Source organism: Talpa occidentalis, unplaced genomic scaffold (assembly GCF_014898055.3).
Source record: "Talpa occidentalis isolate TD23 unplaced genomic scaffold, MPIMG_talOcc4v2.1 talOcc4.7, whole genome shotgun sequence".
In the NCBI taxonomy this organism is placed as follows: Eukaryota; Metazoa; Chordata; class Mammalia; order Eulipotyphla; family Talpidae; genus Talpa; species Talpa occidentalis.
Genome location: NW_023605083.1, coordinates 123,270,063 through 123,286,759, shown reverse-complemented (window position 1 = coordinate 123,286,759; position 16,697 = coordinate 123,270,063). Strand labels below are relative to the sequence as shown.

The window sequence follows — 16,697 nt, the reverse complement described above, 5'->3', positions numbered from 1 at the left end:
GCCCTTTGAAGAAGGCCCTTGGAATACGGTGCTGAAGAGGAGGAAGAAGCCAGAGAGACGCACACAGAAATGCTGCCAAAATCGGTGGCCATGACGAGGGGCTGAGTCTCTGACAGCCATCACATCTTTAAACTGCATCTTTTTCTTCCTTAGGACCTTCTAAGAACAGCTGGGACTCAGGACAGTGCCTTGCGATGGAAAGTTCTGGGTCCAGATGAATCCTTGTCCAGAAAGCTCTGGCTACAAGTGGAGCCTCCAACAGCAGAGGGGAGACCCTGACTCCTGCCACCCATTGTCCAGGGTTGCCTTTGAACTTACCCAGACCAGAAGCTGAACTGGGCCCGAGGCTACGGAATTTCTTTAAACCCATTTTCTACAAAGGCTGCACCCCTTTTCCCTGGGGGCAGCTGGGCCTCCTCTCTGAAAGGTCAGCTGGAGTTCTGGCCAAGGCTCGGGGAATGGTGTCTCAAGGCTTGTTGCTCTTCCTTAGGCCGGCAGAGGCGAGTCCAGGGCAGGCAATCCATGCCAACCCCTGCTGTGGCTGCAGCCAAGTCCTTCCTGAGGGAGAGCTTGGAGAGGGACCCCAGGCTGAGGGGTGGGCTGCCTGGAGGCCCAGGGAGCTGGGGGGAGTGGAGGGGATGGGCTGGGATAAGGGCTGCAGACTTTTCTCCAGCTGGCTGGCTTCACCTTTCTCACGATGCAGGGAGTTGTCAGACCCTCTCTCAGGGCTGCTGTGGGGATTCTCCAGCTGTAACCAGAGAGGGTCATCTTCATGCTGCCAACCAGGCCAGCCACAAAGCAGCACGCTCTGCCCTGCAGAGAGGAAGCCCTGGGGCAGGGAGGAGGCACCACGGGGGCTTCTGTTTCAGGACTTCTTTGAAGCTGAGGGTTCTCAGATGTCACAATCTGGTCTGCGTGGGGCCCCAGATGCTGATGAAAGCCTTTCAAAAATCAGGAGGCCCCACCGGGGTAGGCCACACTGGCCGCCTGGAGCCAAGTCCCAGCGTGGGGTGCGAGACACCTAGGATCCCCTCGAGGGCGGGTTAGATACCTCTTTACAAACATTTCAAGATACATGCGTCCTTTTTTTTGTCTTTTCACTATCATAGTCACTCTGGTGAGTCCAAGCATCAACAGACAAATCCGACGAGCACACGACAGGGTGCAGATGGGGAGGGAGGGCGACGACATCTATGTATACGTTCAGCTGCTCCAGCGGGACAGACAGAGCTGCTTCCAGCTGGGACGGGGGAGAACCATTTCCGACGGGGCACGTCCCTCTGTTGGGGGGTGGAGGGCTGACTATGCACTTGGAGTGGAGCTGCACTGGGCTAGAGAGGCTGGCGGTCACAAGCTGGGGTGGGACTGGGGGAGAGAGGACTGTGGTCCAGCCCCGGGGGCCTTGCCTGCCGTGCCCCAGCAAGCAGGACACCCACCTGCTGCCAGCTCAACGCAGGAAGGGGACTGGGCCCTGGGGTGGAGGGGAAAGAGGCGCACCGAGTCAGCAAGGCCAAGACACCCCGGTGTTTGCTGGGCCCCGCTCTGGGAGGTGGGGCAGGGAACGGAGTGATGTCATCAGCTTCCTTATGAGGGACATGCCAGTTGGATGAGGGAAACTTAGACTGAGTGCCCACCTCGTACCCGGCTTTGCCCTTCCTTCCTGTCACCCCTTAGATTAACAGTGTCCATTGCTGAGAGCAGGGGTGGTGAGCCGGGTGCTGGGACGGCGTGACGTGATGAGGGTACAGGCAGTGACTGAGCTCCGCACGGCAGACACACAGGCGTGGCGGGGGGCAGACAGGTGGCTGCAGTGGCCGTGGGAGGGGTGGAGGCTCAGGACCCACCTCCCGGACCCCCGCGCTCCAGAGATGCCGGGGCCCAGGCTTGGGAACAGGCGGATGTCCCCCAAGAGGCACAAGTCCTTACAGAGAGAACTGGTTAGCCCTAAAGTCCCAGATCCGAGAGGTGGCCAAGGTCGTGGCTGCGGTTCCAGCCTCCAGAACGCAACAAAACGGGGTTTCTGGTTTCCAGGGGGCAGAGGGAGGCCCCACCGCCCATGACCCCCTCCCTGCAGGGAGGGAGGACGAGGCCAGCGCTCAGGACATCAAGGTCGGTCTTCTCGGGGGCGGGATCCACGGGGGCCACCCTCCCGCGGCGTCCCGTCCGCGTCCTGCGCTGCCCCTGCGCGCTGCGGGGACCGAGCCTCTCCCGGGGCGCCCTGCAGAGGCCGGTGCGCGCCCCGCGGCCGGCAGAAGGGGGCGCCCGTGCAGGAGCGCGGACTCCCCCACGCTCCCCCGCCGCACCCCTGCCCCGCCCGTGCACCCCTGCGCAGCCTCCCGCGCGCCCCGCCCCGGCCCCCCCCCCCCGCCCCGCCGACCCCGCCCGCGGCTCCAGATGCGCCGAGTTTCAAATCCTTTGTTGCTGCCTCTGTGACACCCCAGGGCGGGGCCGGAGGAGGGGCCCCCCGTCCCGTGAAATTCCCCAGAAGCAGCTTTCGAGCCTCTCCTCCCTCTTCTTCTCAGAGGGGGGAAAAAAAAAGAATCCAAACTAATTGCCCAAGGAAACGTGGGGTGCGGCCGTCTCTGCAGGCGCGTTTAAAAATATTTTATTCCGCGGAGCCCACCCGTCAATTTGGAGAGATGGCGCTTTTGCTCTATTCCCATCCCTGATTTTGGAGTCCCGAGCGGGGCGAGCGCGCAGGTCGGGGCACCCGGCGCGCAGCCCCGCGGGGAGCAGCTGGGGGCGGGGGCGGAGGGCGGGGGACACTTTCTTTCCCACGCTCGCTCGCTCCTCTCCACGTGCGCGACCGCCCCGGGGGCCGGATCACAAACCCTGCTTGGCCAGGGACGCGGACACCTCGTCGGCCAGCGTGGCGAGCTGCGGCGAGTCCACCATGTCGATGCTGCCCGTGGAGGACACGTTGCTGAGGTGCCGCGGGGACGTGTCCCCCGACACCACGGGCGACTTGTACACGATCTCGGCGCCGTGGTCCGTCTTGGCCTTGGCGTTCTCGCGGAAGGTCAGCTTGTGGGTCTCGATCTGCAGCCGGGCGGGGTGGGGGGCGAAGAGGAGAGACGAGGGGTGAGCCCGACTGCCTCCCAACCTCTGCCCCCGGGGAGGGGGGTTGGGGCCCCCGTCTTTGTCCAGCCCCCACTGCTCTTAGGGGGGCCCTTACCTCACCCGCGCGCAGCCGGCCTGTCCCCCAGAAGGCACTGACCCGCTGTAAGGTCCTGGTGTGCTTCCTTCCAGAGGGAGCCCAGAGGGAGTCCACCCTATGCAGCGTGTGCACGCGCGTGTGTAAATGCATGGAGTCACAATAGTCACCTGCTTTGGGCACCTGGTTTTCTGCGTTTTTGTGGCTGCTCCTTGGTGCTAAAACCTGGGGACTCAGCACCTCTGGCTTCAGGCCTACCCCCCCCCCACGCTTGCAGGTAGCTGCAGGGGCGCCACTGCTGTTCCTCCCCACTCAGGGCGCTGAGGTCGCCCCAATCTTGCTAGCACAGATAAGGCTTATGTGAGTGACCCCGCATGCTCTCCCCCCCTGAGTATATCTAGAAGCAGGCAAAAGGCTCGCACATTTTATTTGGATAGAAGTTGCCAAAATGCGGATGAAAGAGAGGCCAGAGAGGCTGGAGACAGGCAGGGGGTTGCTGCCCACACCGCCCGCCCCGCCCTGTGCCCCTGACCAGCGCGGAGCCTGGAGGCGCGGCGCCTATGCAGGGCGCAGTGAGCTGTGCAGGGTCCGTAAAATCCTTTTAAAGGCAGAGACGATGCCACAGCTGGGGCTCCAGAGGTGAGTAGGAGGGAGTCAGTCTCTCCTGCGGAGCCCTGAGCTGACGGTCAGTCACGCTCACCCCGGCTGGGCCCTGAGGCCTCTGAGCCTTTGGTGATACCGGAAGACACTGCATGCGGGGAAGACACTTCGCCTTGTTCCCTGCCTTGTTCCCTTGTCCCGGGGATTTCAGGAGCCTCGACCCCAGGTGCAGCCCCAGGGCAGAGGGCATGGATAAGGGCAGAGAGAAGCCGGCCCCTGCCCCCCAGATGTTTATTTTGTTCACTTTGAGTCACTGCTTTCAAAAAGGTCACGTCCATGTGACCGTGAGGGAAATGCCATTTTGACTTGCACTTTGATAAGAGTGTGTTTTTCGAAAGCTTTGTTCTTAAGCCACATGGTCCTAGGAATGTCCCCAAGTCCTCCAAACCCAAGATGACAGGGCCTGTGCTCCACTGTGGGTGAGCAAATTTGCTCCTCACAGGAAGAAATGCAGGAGTGAGTCTACCCCCCCTCCCCCCCCCCCCCCCCCGCCCCGGGGCCTGCTGGGCGGGGGCAGGGCAGGGGGTCCAGATGTGCCATCACAGAGGTGAGCTAAGGCAGAAGCCCAGATTGGGGGGTGGCTCTAACTCTGTTCTTGGGTGACTACAACCTCCCAGGCACCTTCCAGAACATTCTCGTTTTGGGTCTCACAGTGTCCTGGGACATGGATATTTAGGTCTTTCTGAAGGAGAAACTGAGGCTGAGCGTGCCGGCAGAGCTTGCTCAGGTCACACCTCCAGAGGCAAGCCCAGCACTTTCCCCAGGACACAGAAACTTCCAGAAACAGTGTGGACACCCCGGGAATCACCAGCACCCCCCACTTCCCTGAGTCAGAAGGCCTCCTGCGCCCTCTCTGCTTTCTGGGAAAATCTTCCCTCACCTGGGGAAGCCAAGTATAAGGGTCCACATGGAGTCACCAGAGGGGGCGCTGTGGGCTCCCTGGCCTCCCTGGTCTTAGAGGGCCTGGGTGAGGTCTGGTCAGGGTCTCTGTGTGCAACCTCTGTTGTTAGAGATCACCCCGGCAGGTGCTTCTACACACTACCCTGTGGTGTCCACTGCCGGGCGGCCTGTTCAGTATGAGGGGCCAGGGGTGAGTGGAGCTGCTGGAGGCACTTGCGGGGAATACTGGTTGCTGCCCAGTGTGATGTGTTGGGAAAGTGCCCAGCTGAGCCACCCCACGGTGGGGGTTCTCACACTGGTGGGGCCCCAGATTCTAGTCTCATTCTGGAACATCCCTTTCCCTCCCCTCCTCCTCACTTGGCATCTGGGAGGTACTGAAGGTGAAGGGTGGGCCACTTCATCACCCCAGGGCCCCTGGGGGCACGCAGGTGCTTCAAGCAGAAAAGTGCAGCAACAAGATGGTGTCTCTGATGGACCGGAGGGAGCTGGCTCTGGGCCACACAACCCCTTGTGCCCCACAGACAGACGCCCACAGCAAGACTCGAGACTAGATCGTGCAGGGCACACGGGAGGGCTCCGTCCCGCAGCCACCTCCTGGGTCACACTCAGGGCAGCCAGAGGTTCTGCCGGAACTGGAGTCAGTACCCCATGCGCCCCCCTGCTGAGCGACCCTCTGAGCAAGTCAGCTGCCTGGTGACTCCCTCTGGGTGCACCGGGCCTGGCTTTCCAACAGCTCTTCCTTTTGTGGATGCCGCCAGCCGCAGTTCTCACCTTTATACCTGAGAACCACCTGGAGGCTTCACAAATTCCAGGTGCCCACACTGCACCTGAGACCAATCAGTCAGGCGCTCCAGGGCGGGGCCCAACGTCAAATTTGTTCAAGCTCCCAGGTGATTTCAGTGAGCAGCCAAGGTCAGGAATCCGCCTCCAGTCAGTCCTCGCGGGATGCTCAGCTCCCCTCTCCCGCCCCGCAGGTCCCCCCACTAGAGGAACAGCCGTACTCAAGGTGGCCTCCCCCGACCCTGCCCCTTTACCTTCTTGTTCCCTCCGCCAGGGACATGGGTGATGTTATCCAGGGACCCGATCTTGGACTGGACTCTGTCCTTGAAGTCCAGCTTCTCAGATTTCACCTCCACCTGGCCGCCTCCTGGAACACAACACGCACAGACACCACGTCTGAACGGGGCCAACAAGGACTCCACACGCGCACCAACCTCTAGGGGCAGTGACGACGGCTGCGTCACCTTGAGAAAGTGGTTTGGGCACAAGTAAGTCCTTCCACGGGGCTTGAAAACTGTTTGCTTCATCTCCCTAGCAAAGGTGTTTCATCAAATATTTACTCAGCAAACGCCTTCTCCTTAGATAATGCAAAAGTAAATGACAGCTCGGTCCAGGGAAAATTATTCTAAACAGTTTAGCTTCCAAAGAGTGACGTCTATCAATGCCAACATCCTGTGAGCTACGGCCCCACAAGACGGCGGGATCACGTGAACACCCAAGCTCGCCCTAAGGAGAAGGGCCTGGCCTGTTCCCTCCTCCGTGCTGGATGCCACCCACACCGAGCCCGGGAGACAGGCGCGTGGCCTGAAGAAACACGACCCGCATCCCTCTCTTGGGAAGGAGAGAGCTGTGTGTGGTGTGGGCTGCTGGTATACCAGACTCCCACAGGATGTCCAGGCCAAGACAAACACCAAGGCAGGCTCTGGACTGCGCCTCTGGTGGCCTTGCCTGCCATGGTAGCGGCTCAACTGGAGGGCCTGAGGGCAGAGGCCCCTGGTCTGGCCTGGCAGGGGGAGGCAGGCCCTGCGCCTGCACTAATACAGCAGCCGTGGCCACGCGGCTGCCTACGTTTTAATTAGCTCAGTCCCTCAACTGCCTGTTCACATGTCAAGTGCTCAAGAGCCACATGCGGGGAGCGGCTAGTATAGGGGCCACGCCAGACCACCATCCGAGAAAGACGTAGAGAAAGCATTAATTTCTGTAGTGTGGGTGGGAGGGAAATGGAGGCTTTTGGAGCTCCCAGAGGTTCATCTTCTGTTAAAGGAGACACAGCAGGGCCTCCCTGGTGGCGCAAGGGGTTAAGACACAACCTATGAAATGATCTGCAGCCACTGCAGCACGAGTTTGATCCTCTGCCAGGGAGCTACCCACATGGCACGGCTGACCTCTCCTGACTCACCCGCTGCTCCCCTCGGCAGTGTACTTTGGTCAATCTGCCTGTTCTGTTCCCCACTCTGTCTCTGGTGAATCCTCTCACCACCACCCCCACACCGCTGGCATGTACCCCCGTTCTTGTATACATAAATAAATAAATCTTTAAAAAAAATAAAGGAGACACAGCAATGCCCAAGGGCCCCGATGGTGGAGCTAAAGTGACCCCTATGTTAGCTGGGGGCTAAACTGACCCCTATGTTAGCTGGGGGCCATCCACATACCCCATGCCCTGCCGCCCAGGGAAGCAAGGGTCAGGCTTCAGGGCCTCGCCTTGCTCTGGCCCACTGAGCCGGCCCAGGAGCAGGCCAGGCAGCCACTCCCTGCAGGGCCAGTAGCCCCACTCCCACCCTGGCAGCCCGGCCCGCCCGGCCTTCCGCAAGGGCTACCTGGTTTATGGTGGATGTTGCCCAAGGAGCCACACTTGGAGGTCACCTTGCTCAGGTCCACTGGTTTGTAGACTATTTGCACCTGGAGGTGAGAGAGAATGAGCGAGAGAATAAAACAGGGTCATTTTCATGGGCCACACAACGCGGAGCAGCTGCACACACCCAGGCGCTGCTGGCAGCTGCCCCAGCACGGAGGACAGATGCCCTTGGCGTGGCAGGGAATGCGCCGCTGGAACCCTGCCAGCCTGCCCCGGAGCTGGGCCTTCCCTGAGGAACTGCAGCCCCACTGGACAGGGGCCTACCAGGGCAGGCCGCCGGCAGGGCCGCACGCTCTTCCTGCCCGAGATGGCGGGTCACAGGGAGGGGGTGCGGAGGCAGCTCTGTGTGACCAGAAGCACCTCGTGGGGAAGGCAGCGGCACCGTAGCTGGGCCCCGGGAGGAGAGAAGTTGGGGTTGACAGGTGGGCTTTCTCCCCTGCAGAAGCCCCCCTCCCCAAGACAGCAAGGGCCCAGCGAGCAGGACCCCGAGGCCGCGGCTGGCACCTGGGCACAGGGTCCGGGGCATTTCAGCTTTTCGTGGAAGGAGCAAAGCAACACCAGCAGGACGCAGGCACACAGCAGACACCTGTGGGCTCAGTGTCCACGGGCTGAACACACACTGGAGGGACAGGGCCCTGGGCTCGGATCCAGCCTCAGGAACCACACCACCCACCCTCCAGGGGGAACGGTGGCCCCGGAGCTGCCAGCATTGGCTGACAGGTTCTGGGGGCTGCTCTTATGGGGACTCCACATGGGTCCCCTGGAGGTGTCTCTGCAAAGTCATGGCTGCCAGTGGGTCCCCAAGATGGTCACTGACCCCTCCCGGAGCCCCTAGGGCCTTCAGCAGTGACCTCGTGTGAGGCCACAAAACAGGGGGACAGAAGGCCACAAGGACACCAGGAGAAAAGGGGATTTCTACTCGGGTGTGACTCATCTGGGGTAAACAGTCCCAAATTACGCCCGTTAAATCGAAGGCATGTTGGCCTTGGCTGCTGCTGGCGGAGAGTTGATTGAGGCAGACAGGTGCGTGCAGCCCGTGATGTGTGGGAGCAGTGACATGTGGGAGCACGGCTGGCAGCCTGCACCCGAGAAACATTCTGAAAACGGGGTCTGGGGTTGGGGCCTGAAGGAAGCAAGGCAAGGCCTGGGAGCTCCTAGCAAGAGAGAGCTCGAGTGAGCAGGGTCCTGCGAGGCTCCTCCTCTTTCCCTCAGCCTGGGCAGGTAACCAGCGGGCAAGAAGGGCGGGGTAGCAGGACAGCTGTGGGGGCGGGGAGGCACTGGCCTCGAGAGAGGGGAGGGAGGGAGGGAGGAGACGAGCCCTGGTGAGTCAGAGTTTCAGATCCTCCCTGGAGGGAGGACCCGGCGGTGCGGGGGGAGCAGGGCCTGCCTGCAGGGAGCCACCTCGGGGCGGCAGCAGTCGGGGAAACTGGCCAGAGAGACCCGAGGCCGACACTGTGCAGGGGCGTGTGGCCCCGACCCCACCTCTAGCAGCAGAGCTCTGGGGGCAGGGCGAGGGTCAGCCTGGGACAGCAGGGGCTGCAGGCCAGGCCGCAGGCGAGCCCACGCAGGGTGCAGGGCACATGAGAGGTGCCCCAAGAAAGTCCCCTGCGGTCCTGGGCACTGCAGTTCCGTGAGGCGGTCCACGGCCGTCACCAGTGGGAAGGTCCTCTCCCCCTCCGCTCCCAACTCCCGCCCAGGAGCCGTGGAACCGAGGAACTGTTCTGTTGCCAGCAGCCCACGGGACCCAGGTCCCGGCCTCAGCGAGCACAACCTCCCACGAGTCGCCCAGACACGCGTTACACCAGAAAGCGCACGGCTGCTGCCTCCTCGGGCAGCCCCACGCCTGCAGGGAGGCCGGGGCCGAGCCAGCAGGGGAAGCCCAGGAGCCGGGCGGTGGGGCTGGGGCCTCCCCACGCCTTCGCTTCCCTCCTGGCAGAAGACAAGGCGGCAGCGGGACGGGGGCAGGGGCGGGCGGAGACACGGAGCAGACACTGGTGAGGAAGCGTTAACGAAGCGCCATGCAGCAGCGGGTGCGCCCACGACCCGGGGGGCACGGAGGACTTGGTGGCAAAGCCAGATCCAGGTGCTGGGGCGGGAGGCGGCCGCGCATTGCAAGAATAAACCCTCGGGGCTGGACGAGGTGATGTGGGGTCTAGGCTGGTCATCTGGGGAAAGAAACCCACCCAGCAGGGGCTGCGGTGCTGCCAGCCAGGAATGAGGGGTCTGAGAGCCGGGGTGGCCACCCTCCTAGGGTCTCAGACTGTCCTTCCTCCATGCGGCTGGCCTTTGCTTACAGCTGACGAGAGGGGGGAGTGAGGAGCGGGCTGCGGAGAAGGGGGGCTGAGCCCCGGGTGCTGAGTGGGCACCCCTGTTGACGAGCATGGGTCCCCCTGGAGCAGCTCGGGGAGCTGTGAGAAGGGAGGATGCCAGCCCAGATCTCAGGGGACACAGCACCGGCAGGAAGGGAGGCCCCGGGATATCTGGACGAGTCCACTCTGAAAGGGCCTAAAGCCGCCGTCCTCTGCCGGCCCTCGCGGCAGGCCCCGCGCCCTCCGCTGCCTGCACTCCGGCATCTGGAGTCTCTGCCGGGGGCTCGGCTGTCTGGACCCTGGGAGCTCACGCCTCACCGATGCAGGAGAGAAGCGAGGAGAGCGGAGTCACAAGGTGTGACCTCTTGTTCACTCTCAGGACAAACAGCCCTCAAAGTGTCCCTGCCCCGGGAACAGGGAAGGATGTCAGGGCCAGGCTCAGGCGCCCCATTCAGCCCACCTGCAAACGGGCCGTGGGGCTCCAGGGAGCTGGCAGAGTGGGTCGTGCTGGGCATTCTGCCCAGGGGCCAGTCATCTTCCCCTCCTGCCCGGCAGCCAGCCAGGAGCGGGCCCTCTGAGCACAGCGGACACGGGTGAGGGGGCCGGGCCTATGTCTACTGGGACACGGGGGACCCTGAGCCTGCGAATGGTTTATTCTGTGCAATGCCTCGCAGCGTGGACACCCATGCCACTCCCGGACACCCAACCGCAGCGGGGCCGGGGAAAGTGTGAAGGTACTCACACTGCCGCCTCCAGGCACGTGTTTGATATTATCCTTTGAGCCACACTTGGACTGGACGTTGCTAAGATCCAGCTTCTTATTAATTATCTGCACCTTTGACAGCCAGAAAAGAGGATGAGTGACACACCCAGAGGATCCACCGTCTGCAGACCGCTCTGCTCGCTGACCTCAGATGGGGAGAGGGCCTGGGGCAGAAGGTCCCTCCTGGAGCCGCCCCAGAATCCTGAGCGGTTTGAGCTGGGCCTGCTTTACAGCAATGGGTTCACAAAATGGATCCATCAGGAGGGTTTAAAAAAGCAAAACCAAAACTGTTTTCTTGCCACTCTACACCACCACTTTGCACTCTGTTGGGCCCCTTGGAGCCTCACATATAAAAGTAACAGCACGTGTGTATATGGTAGTGATGACCGTGGACACGATCACACGTGGCTTCATGCCCTGCTTCCTGAGGTGACACCACGTCCAAGCACCAGCGGGTCGCAGAGTAACACAAGCATCATCTCTGCTCTCACATATTTGTGTCCATCCCATTTTAAACAATACAAACAGCTCCAGCATGAACATCTTTGTGCAAGCTTTATCCACAAAATAGATAATTTTCACAGTATAGAAAGTAGAGCGTCTCAGAAGTAGAATTTCTGGGTGAAAGTTATATTCTAAAAGTGCTCAATTCAATCCTCAAAACGGCTTTCAGCTGAAGTAAACGGGGCTGCATTGTTGGCTTAGTCTATTTGTTTTTTTAAAAATTTTTATTCTTTTTATTTTCTGTTAGGTATTTTTGTTCTGATGTCACCACGTATTGTATCTGTAACAGATACAATACGTGGTGACATCAGAACAAAACCTACTTATAACCTACTTCAGTCAAAAGTAAGTTAATCTTGAGCTTGAAGGAGCTGCATTTAAACAGCTTTTTGTCTTGAGCTGTTCCAAAGAATAGAAAACAAACTCTAACTCTAACTCCTGAGTAAGACACGACTACCAACTACACTCTCATGTTTGCCTTTAGAAGAGCTAACTCATGCAAATACAAATTATGCAAGCACATTTCAAAATATAGCAAGTCATTAATTTAAATGTATTCCTGTTTGCCCTCTTTTTGCTGGCTGGTGTTTTTTTTTTTTTTTTTTCTTTCCTAACATTCAAATGTTTACAGTGTCATATACTCAAATTCTTCCTTTATGATTTCTTCTCTGCTTTTTAAATGTAAATACAAGAGCCTTGAGAGGTTGGATAAATATCTGCAGGAGGAAGGAACCAATTCCCAGCAGCTGATCAGGGAAGGAACCAATTCCCAGCAGCTGATCAGGGATGCCTGAATTCCACCCCTTGAAGATTTTTACAGAAGTCACCCCCACGTGCAGGGAAGGGCTCTGCATGTGGGAACTACAACTCCCAGCATGCCGTGCTCCTGACTTTCCCAAGGGCCCCGGGACTGGGAGCAGGTAAGCAGCCTTGCTGGGGTTATAACTCAGTGCACGTGGAGTCGACTCGCTCTCCTTATTTTCAGCTTGCACCCTGGGGTCTCGACAGGTTCCTGGTAGGACATGTGCATCAGTTCATCTCTCTCTCTTCTCATTCCCCATTTAAAAATTGTTATTTCTCTCTGTGCACCTGCTTTCGGTTCTTGTCCTGCCTGAGTTGTTAAGCACTCCGGTGGGGACTCCCCCAGGTGCCCTGCTTCCCCCTGGGGCTCCTGCCGGGAACCCACATCACTGCTCACAGCAGGGCGGCCACCCCCACAAAAGCCTAGATCTGGGCGTTTCTGTGGCCACAGCTACCTGTGTGACAACAGTTTCACCTGAGCTGTTCTCAAGTCAAACAAAAACAACTCTCTTGGCAAACACTGCTGTCCTCTCCTGCCAGTGGGGAGTCACCTCAGCCCAGGCTCCCTGGGAGGAGGGGGACCCCCGCTTTCTCCCAAGTAGCTGCTGTCACCCTTAGCAGATTCTCTTTCTTTTTGGATTGCATTACTGTGTATGGAGGAAAGGAACATTGGTTTACAAAACAGTATGTGATTTGGGGTTTGGAGTCTCTGCCTCTTCAGGTGTGTTGTTGCACCAGCTTTTCACATCATGTCATGGAATCAATTCATATCCCCTGTGGACTTTAGGGAGTCCCCCTGTAACAGGGTGGTCCCCAGGAAAGGGGGAGGTTCCAGGTTCCCTGCCCCACCCAAGGGAGGGTGGAGCTGAGCAGGAAGAGAAGAGGATGCAGAGGAGACTGAGGAAGGAAGGAAGCAGGATGGAGCCAGGAGGAGCCCTGGAGGAGGCGCATGGAGCCAAGAAACATGTGAAGAAACTGTGCTTGTCTTTTGGTCGTGGACTGGGTGACACAGACGTGGGTGAGGCCCGTGGGGAGGTGACAATGGCAGCTTTTATCTTGATGTTGATTTTGCTCTTTTCCTTCGGGCTTGTCTGGTGGTTTCTGACCCTTTTCTGTGGGTCCCCACTGGAAGATGCTTTAGACTTGGGGCAGGCTTTGGGGCCTTGTTCTGGGCTGATCCCATATGGATGGACTTTTACCCATGAGGGGATGGGTCACTTTGGGTGCTTCATTTAAAAACTAGACTCTTTGCCTTTCCTGTACTGTTTACTAATTGTACTGATGTTCCTTTTCATTAAAATCTCATATGTTTTGTGCTGATGCGGCAGATGGCAAAACCTATTTAGAATAGGCAGGTTTGCGGGGTTTGGGCTGCCCCTCTCCCTGTCCTATAACACCATCTGAACCCTCCTTTGGGGATCTTTGTGTATTCATAACTTCTCCCTGGATAAGTCTCAGAGGCAAGATTGCCTGTGTTCTCAAAGAACTAGAAAATACATGATAATAAAACAAACTTTACAAAATAATGGTAAAAAGGAGGGGAGGTCATCAGGAGTCCCAATTACAAAACTGCTTCCTGGAAGCCAAGGCAAGAAAGGGAAATGGTAAGTCTCAACTGTCCTTATCTGACAAGAAAACATTTGGGTTTTTCAAGGGAGATAACCCTGTTTTTCTCTAATGATGACTTGCGAGGCATTAAATAATGAACAAGATCTACAACACACATAAATACAGTAACAGCAATGACTTTTCCATGTGGCTTTTTCTTGTTCCAATCCCACAAAAAAGGCAGGGCGCTCTACATGGTTTTTTCAGAAACACAGGTGCCTCATATCTGGCAGTAGCCCTGAAGATGCTCACACAGCACACCTGAGTCACTGCTGGTCGACAGACTGCATCAACACCCTTCACAGAATGTTTAGATTTGCAGAAAAGAGAAAAAGAGGTAATGGTGTAATGGCTGGTGTTACAAAATTGGAATCCTGGAACAGTTTCTCAGAGTAACGTGTTTCAGCTTTGAAAAGACATTGAAAATACTCATCAGAGGAGAGAACAGTGTTTTTAAGCTCCAGGGAACATTGAGTCAAGGGACAGATTCCTGTGGTCAGGGCTTGACCCTGGAAGAGGGGCTGGGCTGGGCTGGGCTGAGGCTGGCTCCACGTGGCTTTAATCCGTTTTCCAGAGAACCAAAGCCACCCCACCCCCTCACTGCGCCTTGACCTGGCTTCCGGTTTCTGTTGGGTTCCGGTCTGCAGGTGCTACTGATAGTGTCGCCCTCCCCCATCTCCCAGGCTGGCAGAGAGGCCCAGGCTGCCCCTGGGGAGGCCTGCATTCACGGCCGGCCTGCAGAGGCCACTTTCTCATTTGCAACCTTGGGCTGAGGACGGGAAGCTGGGATGCCCTGGCAGGGCTCACCTGAGCCCTGGACACCCACAGCGAGCCTCCAAGCCTAAGAGCCTGAAAACGGACACAGGAAACTTATCTAATCCTGCCACATCAAGCAGACAAGGAAGAGATCGAATAACTAGGGACTCACCTTTGAATGATTAACTTCCTTTTTAAACAGTGACAACGCCAATTTCCTTTAAAATGATCCACTTTACATGTGGGTTTTTTTTTTTTTTTTTTTTCCCAGAAACACAGATGCCATTTACGAGGAGAGATGCACAGAGGGTCTCAGATACTGACCCAGAGGTGGCCAGAGGAGCCCAGGCTGGCTCCTCCCCAGACCCCCACTGTAGGGCATGACCTCTCAGCGCTGGGCCCCCTGAATCCCGGCCTTCACCCAGGACGCCGGGCGAACTACCTCAGGTACAGATTCATTGTATTTACTCCACGTATATGCTCTACATACATGTGTGCTTTTAATAATGACAACTGGGACTTTGCTAATCAAGGCAATATAATTGTAGGGGTAACTTTCTCCAGGATGGAGACAGAGGTTTATGGGGTTCTGTCGCCATCTCATGGCCATCTGGGGCATTGCAGCCCAAGGTTTTGGAAGCCTGCAGTTGCTGGTAGGTTCTATCCTGCTGGTCCTGGCATCCTGGCTACTGGCCTGGACATCCTCAGAGGTAGTGACTGTAACCCCATCTGGTCAGAGCCAGCCTCACCATCCCTTTGCCCCTTTCTGGCAATGACCCTTGGCAGCCACAGAGAACCCGCCCCCCCAGTCCTCTTGACCAGGCAGCCTTGCGCCCAGGTGTGCTCATTCACCCAGGATGGTGTCCTGCCTACGTGCCTCCCTAAGTGCTCTCCACAGGCCACACAGAGGGGCTGCTGCGCCGGTTCTGCCTCCCCCCGCCCTCATTCAAATCTGATGGGGACGCCCAAGCTCTAGCTTGAGGACAGCTGAGCCTGAGGCTCTCTGCAGGCGACCCCCTTCCTTCCCTACCCGCTTTCTTCTCCATGCTCCTGGGGGATGAGAAGCCATGCCCCGGGTGCAGCCGTCCCCGCCGCTCCATCAGTGCGCAGCGCCCCTTACGTCTCGTGGGACCCGGCGTGCTCCAGCGGGCCGCGCCCAGCCAGCCCTGGCTCTGTTTTGCTCTGAAAGTCAGCTGAGCTCTGGCCCCCCCACCCTGGTGGACCCCATTAGTCCTCTGACTATGGTCAAGGACGACCTGCATGCGCCTCTGAAAGTGACGTCACTCTGCCTCTTCAAGCAGCACGTGTTCTGTGCAGAAAATCGTGGAACAGAAAAGCGCGAGGCAGAAAAGAGACGCAGAGCCAATAAGGGGTATTATCTGGGGAGGCTCCCAGTCTCTGAGGTTGACAAGCCTGTGTCTCCCGCTTGCCCTTCCCTGGTGTGGTTCTGGGGTGCGGCCCCTTAGGCAGCCCCACCGGCGGGGCGCTGGCTGGCGGGCGGCACCAGGGTGGCTCGGGGCCTGCAGATCTGGAGGAGGGGGGGAGGCCCCGTCCAGGCGCAGGAGGCTGGGATGCTTCACAAATCTTCTTCCTTTCCCTTCCTCTTTTCATCTTCCCTTGGCCTGTCCTTGCTGCCCCAGAGGCTTCCTTTGTCTCGACTTTCCAGGTTTTCCCTGGACCTTAAGGGACAGCGTTTCTCCTCCGCAGCCACCCTCCTCCTCAGAAGTACCGGGAAAGTCACCCTTTCTCCTCTGACCCTTCTGGAGAGGGCCCCTGGGCTCCTCCCTCGCCCTCCACTCTGCGCTCAAGCCTGGAGTGTGGTCCCGCCGCCAAAGGGGACTTTGTGGACGCCTCTGTCCCCTTCCCTGGGGGTCGGGCTGTGGCGGGAGCTGCTGCCAGAGCCGGCTCCCCTGCCCTGCGGGTGCCCGGGCTCAGGGCTGTCTTCTCAGTGGTGCAGGCCTGGCTGCAGGGGGTTGGTTTTCACTTTTCAGACGGGGACTCCCGGTTCCCTGGTGGGGAACACCCGAGGCCCTCTCCCTGGGGGCGCCTTGGTGCCCCAGGCTTCACCGAGGGGTCGGCTCAAGCCTCCTCAGTGCCCAGTGCAGCTGCCCGGGGTCCCTTGGGAAGGAGATCTGCACACCAGGGAAGCAGACGCGGCCCCTGTCCAGCCCCCAGGGTCCAGCCCCAGTGACCCCGGGACCTGGTGCTCTAGCCCCCAGGTGCTCCCTCCACGGTGTCGGGTCCTAGAGCGGCGGCCCCCTGCGGCGCCCAGCCCGGCAGATGGAAGGGAAAAGGTGCTCAGGACTCCGTGAAGCCCCAGCTCTCCAGGAGGCTCCTTGCCCTGGCGATGGCCAGCCTGGACGCCCACAGGCTGTGGAGAGTGGAGTCTCACTCCTCGGCATCCTGCCTCCATCCAGGGCGCCTCTTCTTTCTCCCTCCCCCACCCTAGCACTGGTCAGGAAGGCTGTCTGGGGGTCAATGGGGTCCCCCTAAATTCGTGTGCTGTATTCCCAGCCCCCTGGAGCTCAGCGTGGAAGTATATTTGGAGACAGGGTCTTGAAATAGGACATTTAGTGGAGATGAGGCCCCTGGGGTGGGCCTGAT

General features: G+C 58.8%; 1 protein-coding gene across 7 annotated transcripts in view; it reads right to left on the bottom strand.

Annotated features, from left to right (window-relative positions):
• Window positions 1–2,743: 2,743 nt before the first annotated feature.
• MAPT (microtubule associated protein tau) overlaps window positions 2,744–16,697 on the bottom strand; it is a 62,479-nt gene continuing 48,525 nt past the window's right edge. For 3 of the 7 annotated variants that reach the window (XM_037493979.2, XM_037493980.2, XM_037493981.2), the window contains 4 exons: window positions 10,404–10,496; window positions 7,315–7,396; window positions 5,749–5,861; window positions 2,744–3,039 (listed from right to left, as the gene is read on the bottom strand). In XM_037493979.2, the coding sequence (XP_037349876.1) occupies window positions 2,824–3,039; window positions 5,749–5,861; window positions 7,315–7,396; window positions 10,404–10,496 (504 nt within the window). In that variant the 3' untranslated portion in view covers window positions 2,744–2,823. The remainder of the gene's footprint in view (window positions 3,040–5,748; window positions 5,862–7,314; window positions 7,397–10,403; window positions 10,497–16,697) is intronic. The other 4 variants (XM_037493982.2, XM_037493983.2, XM_037493984.2 and 1 more) reach the window with 3 other exon arrangements.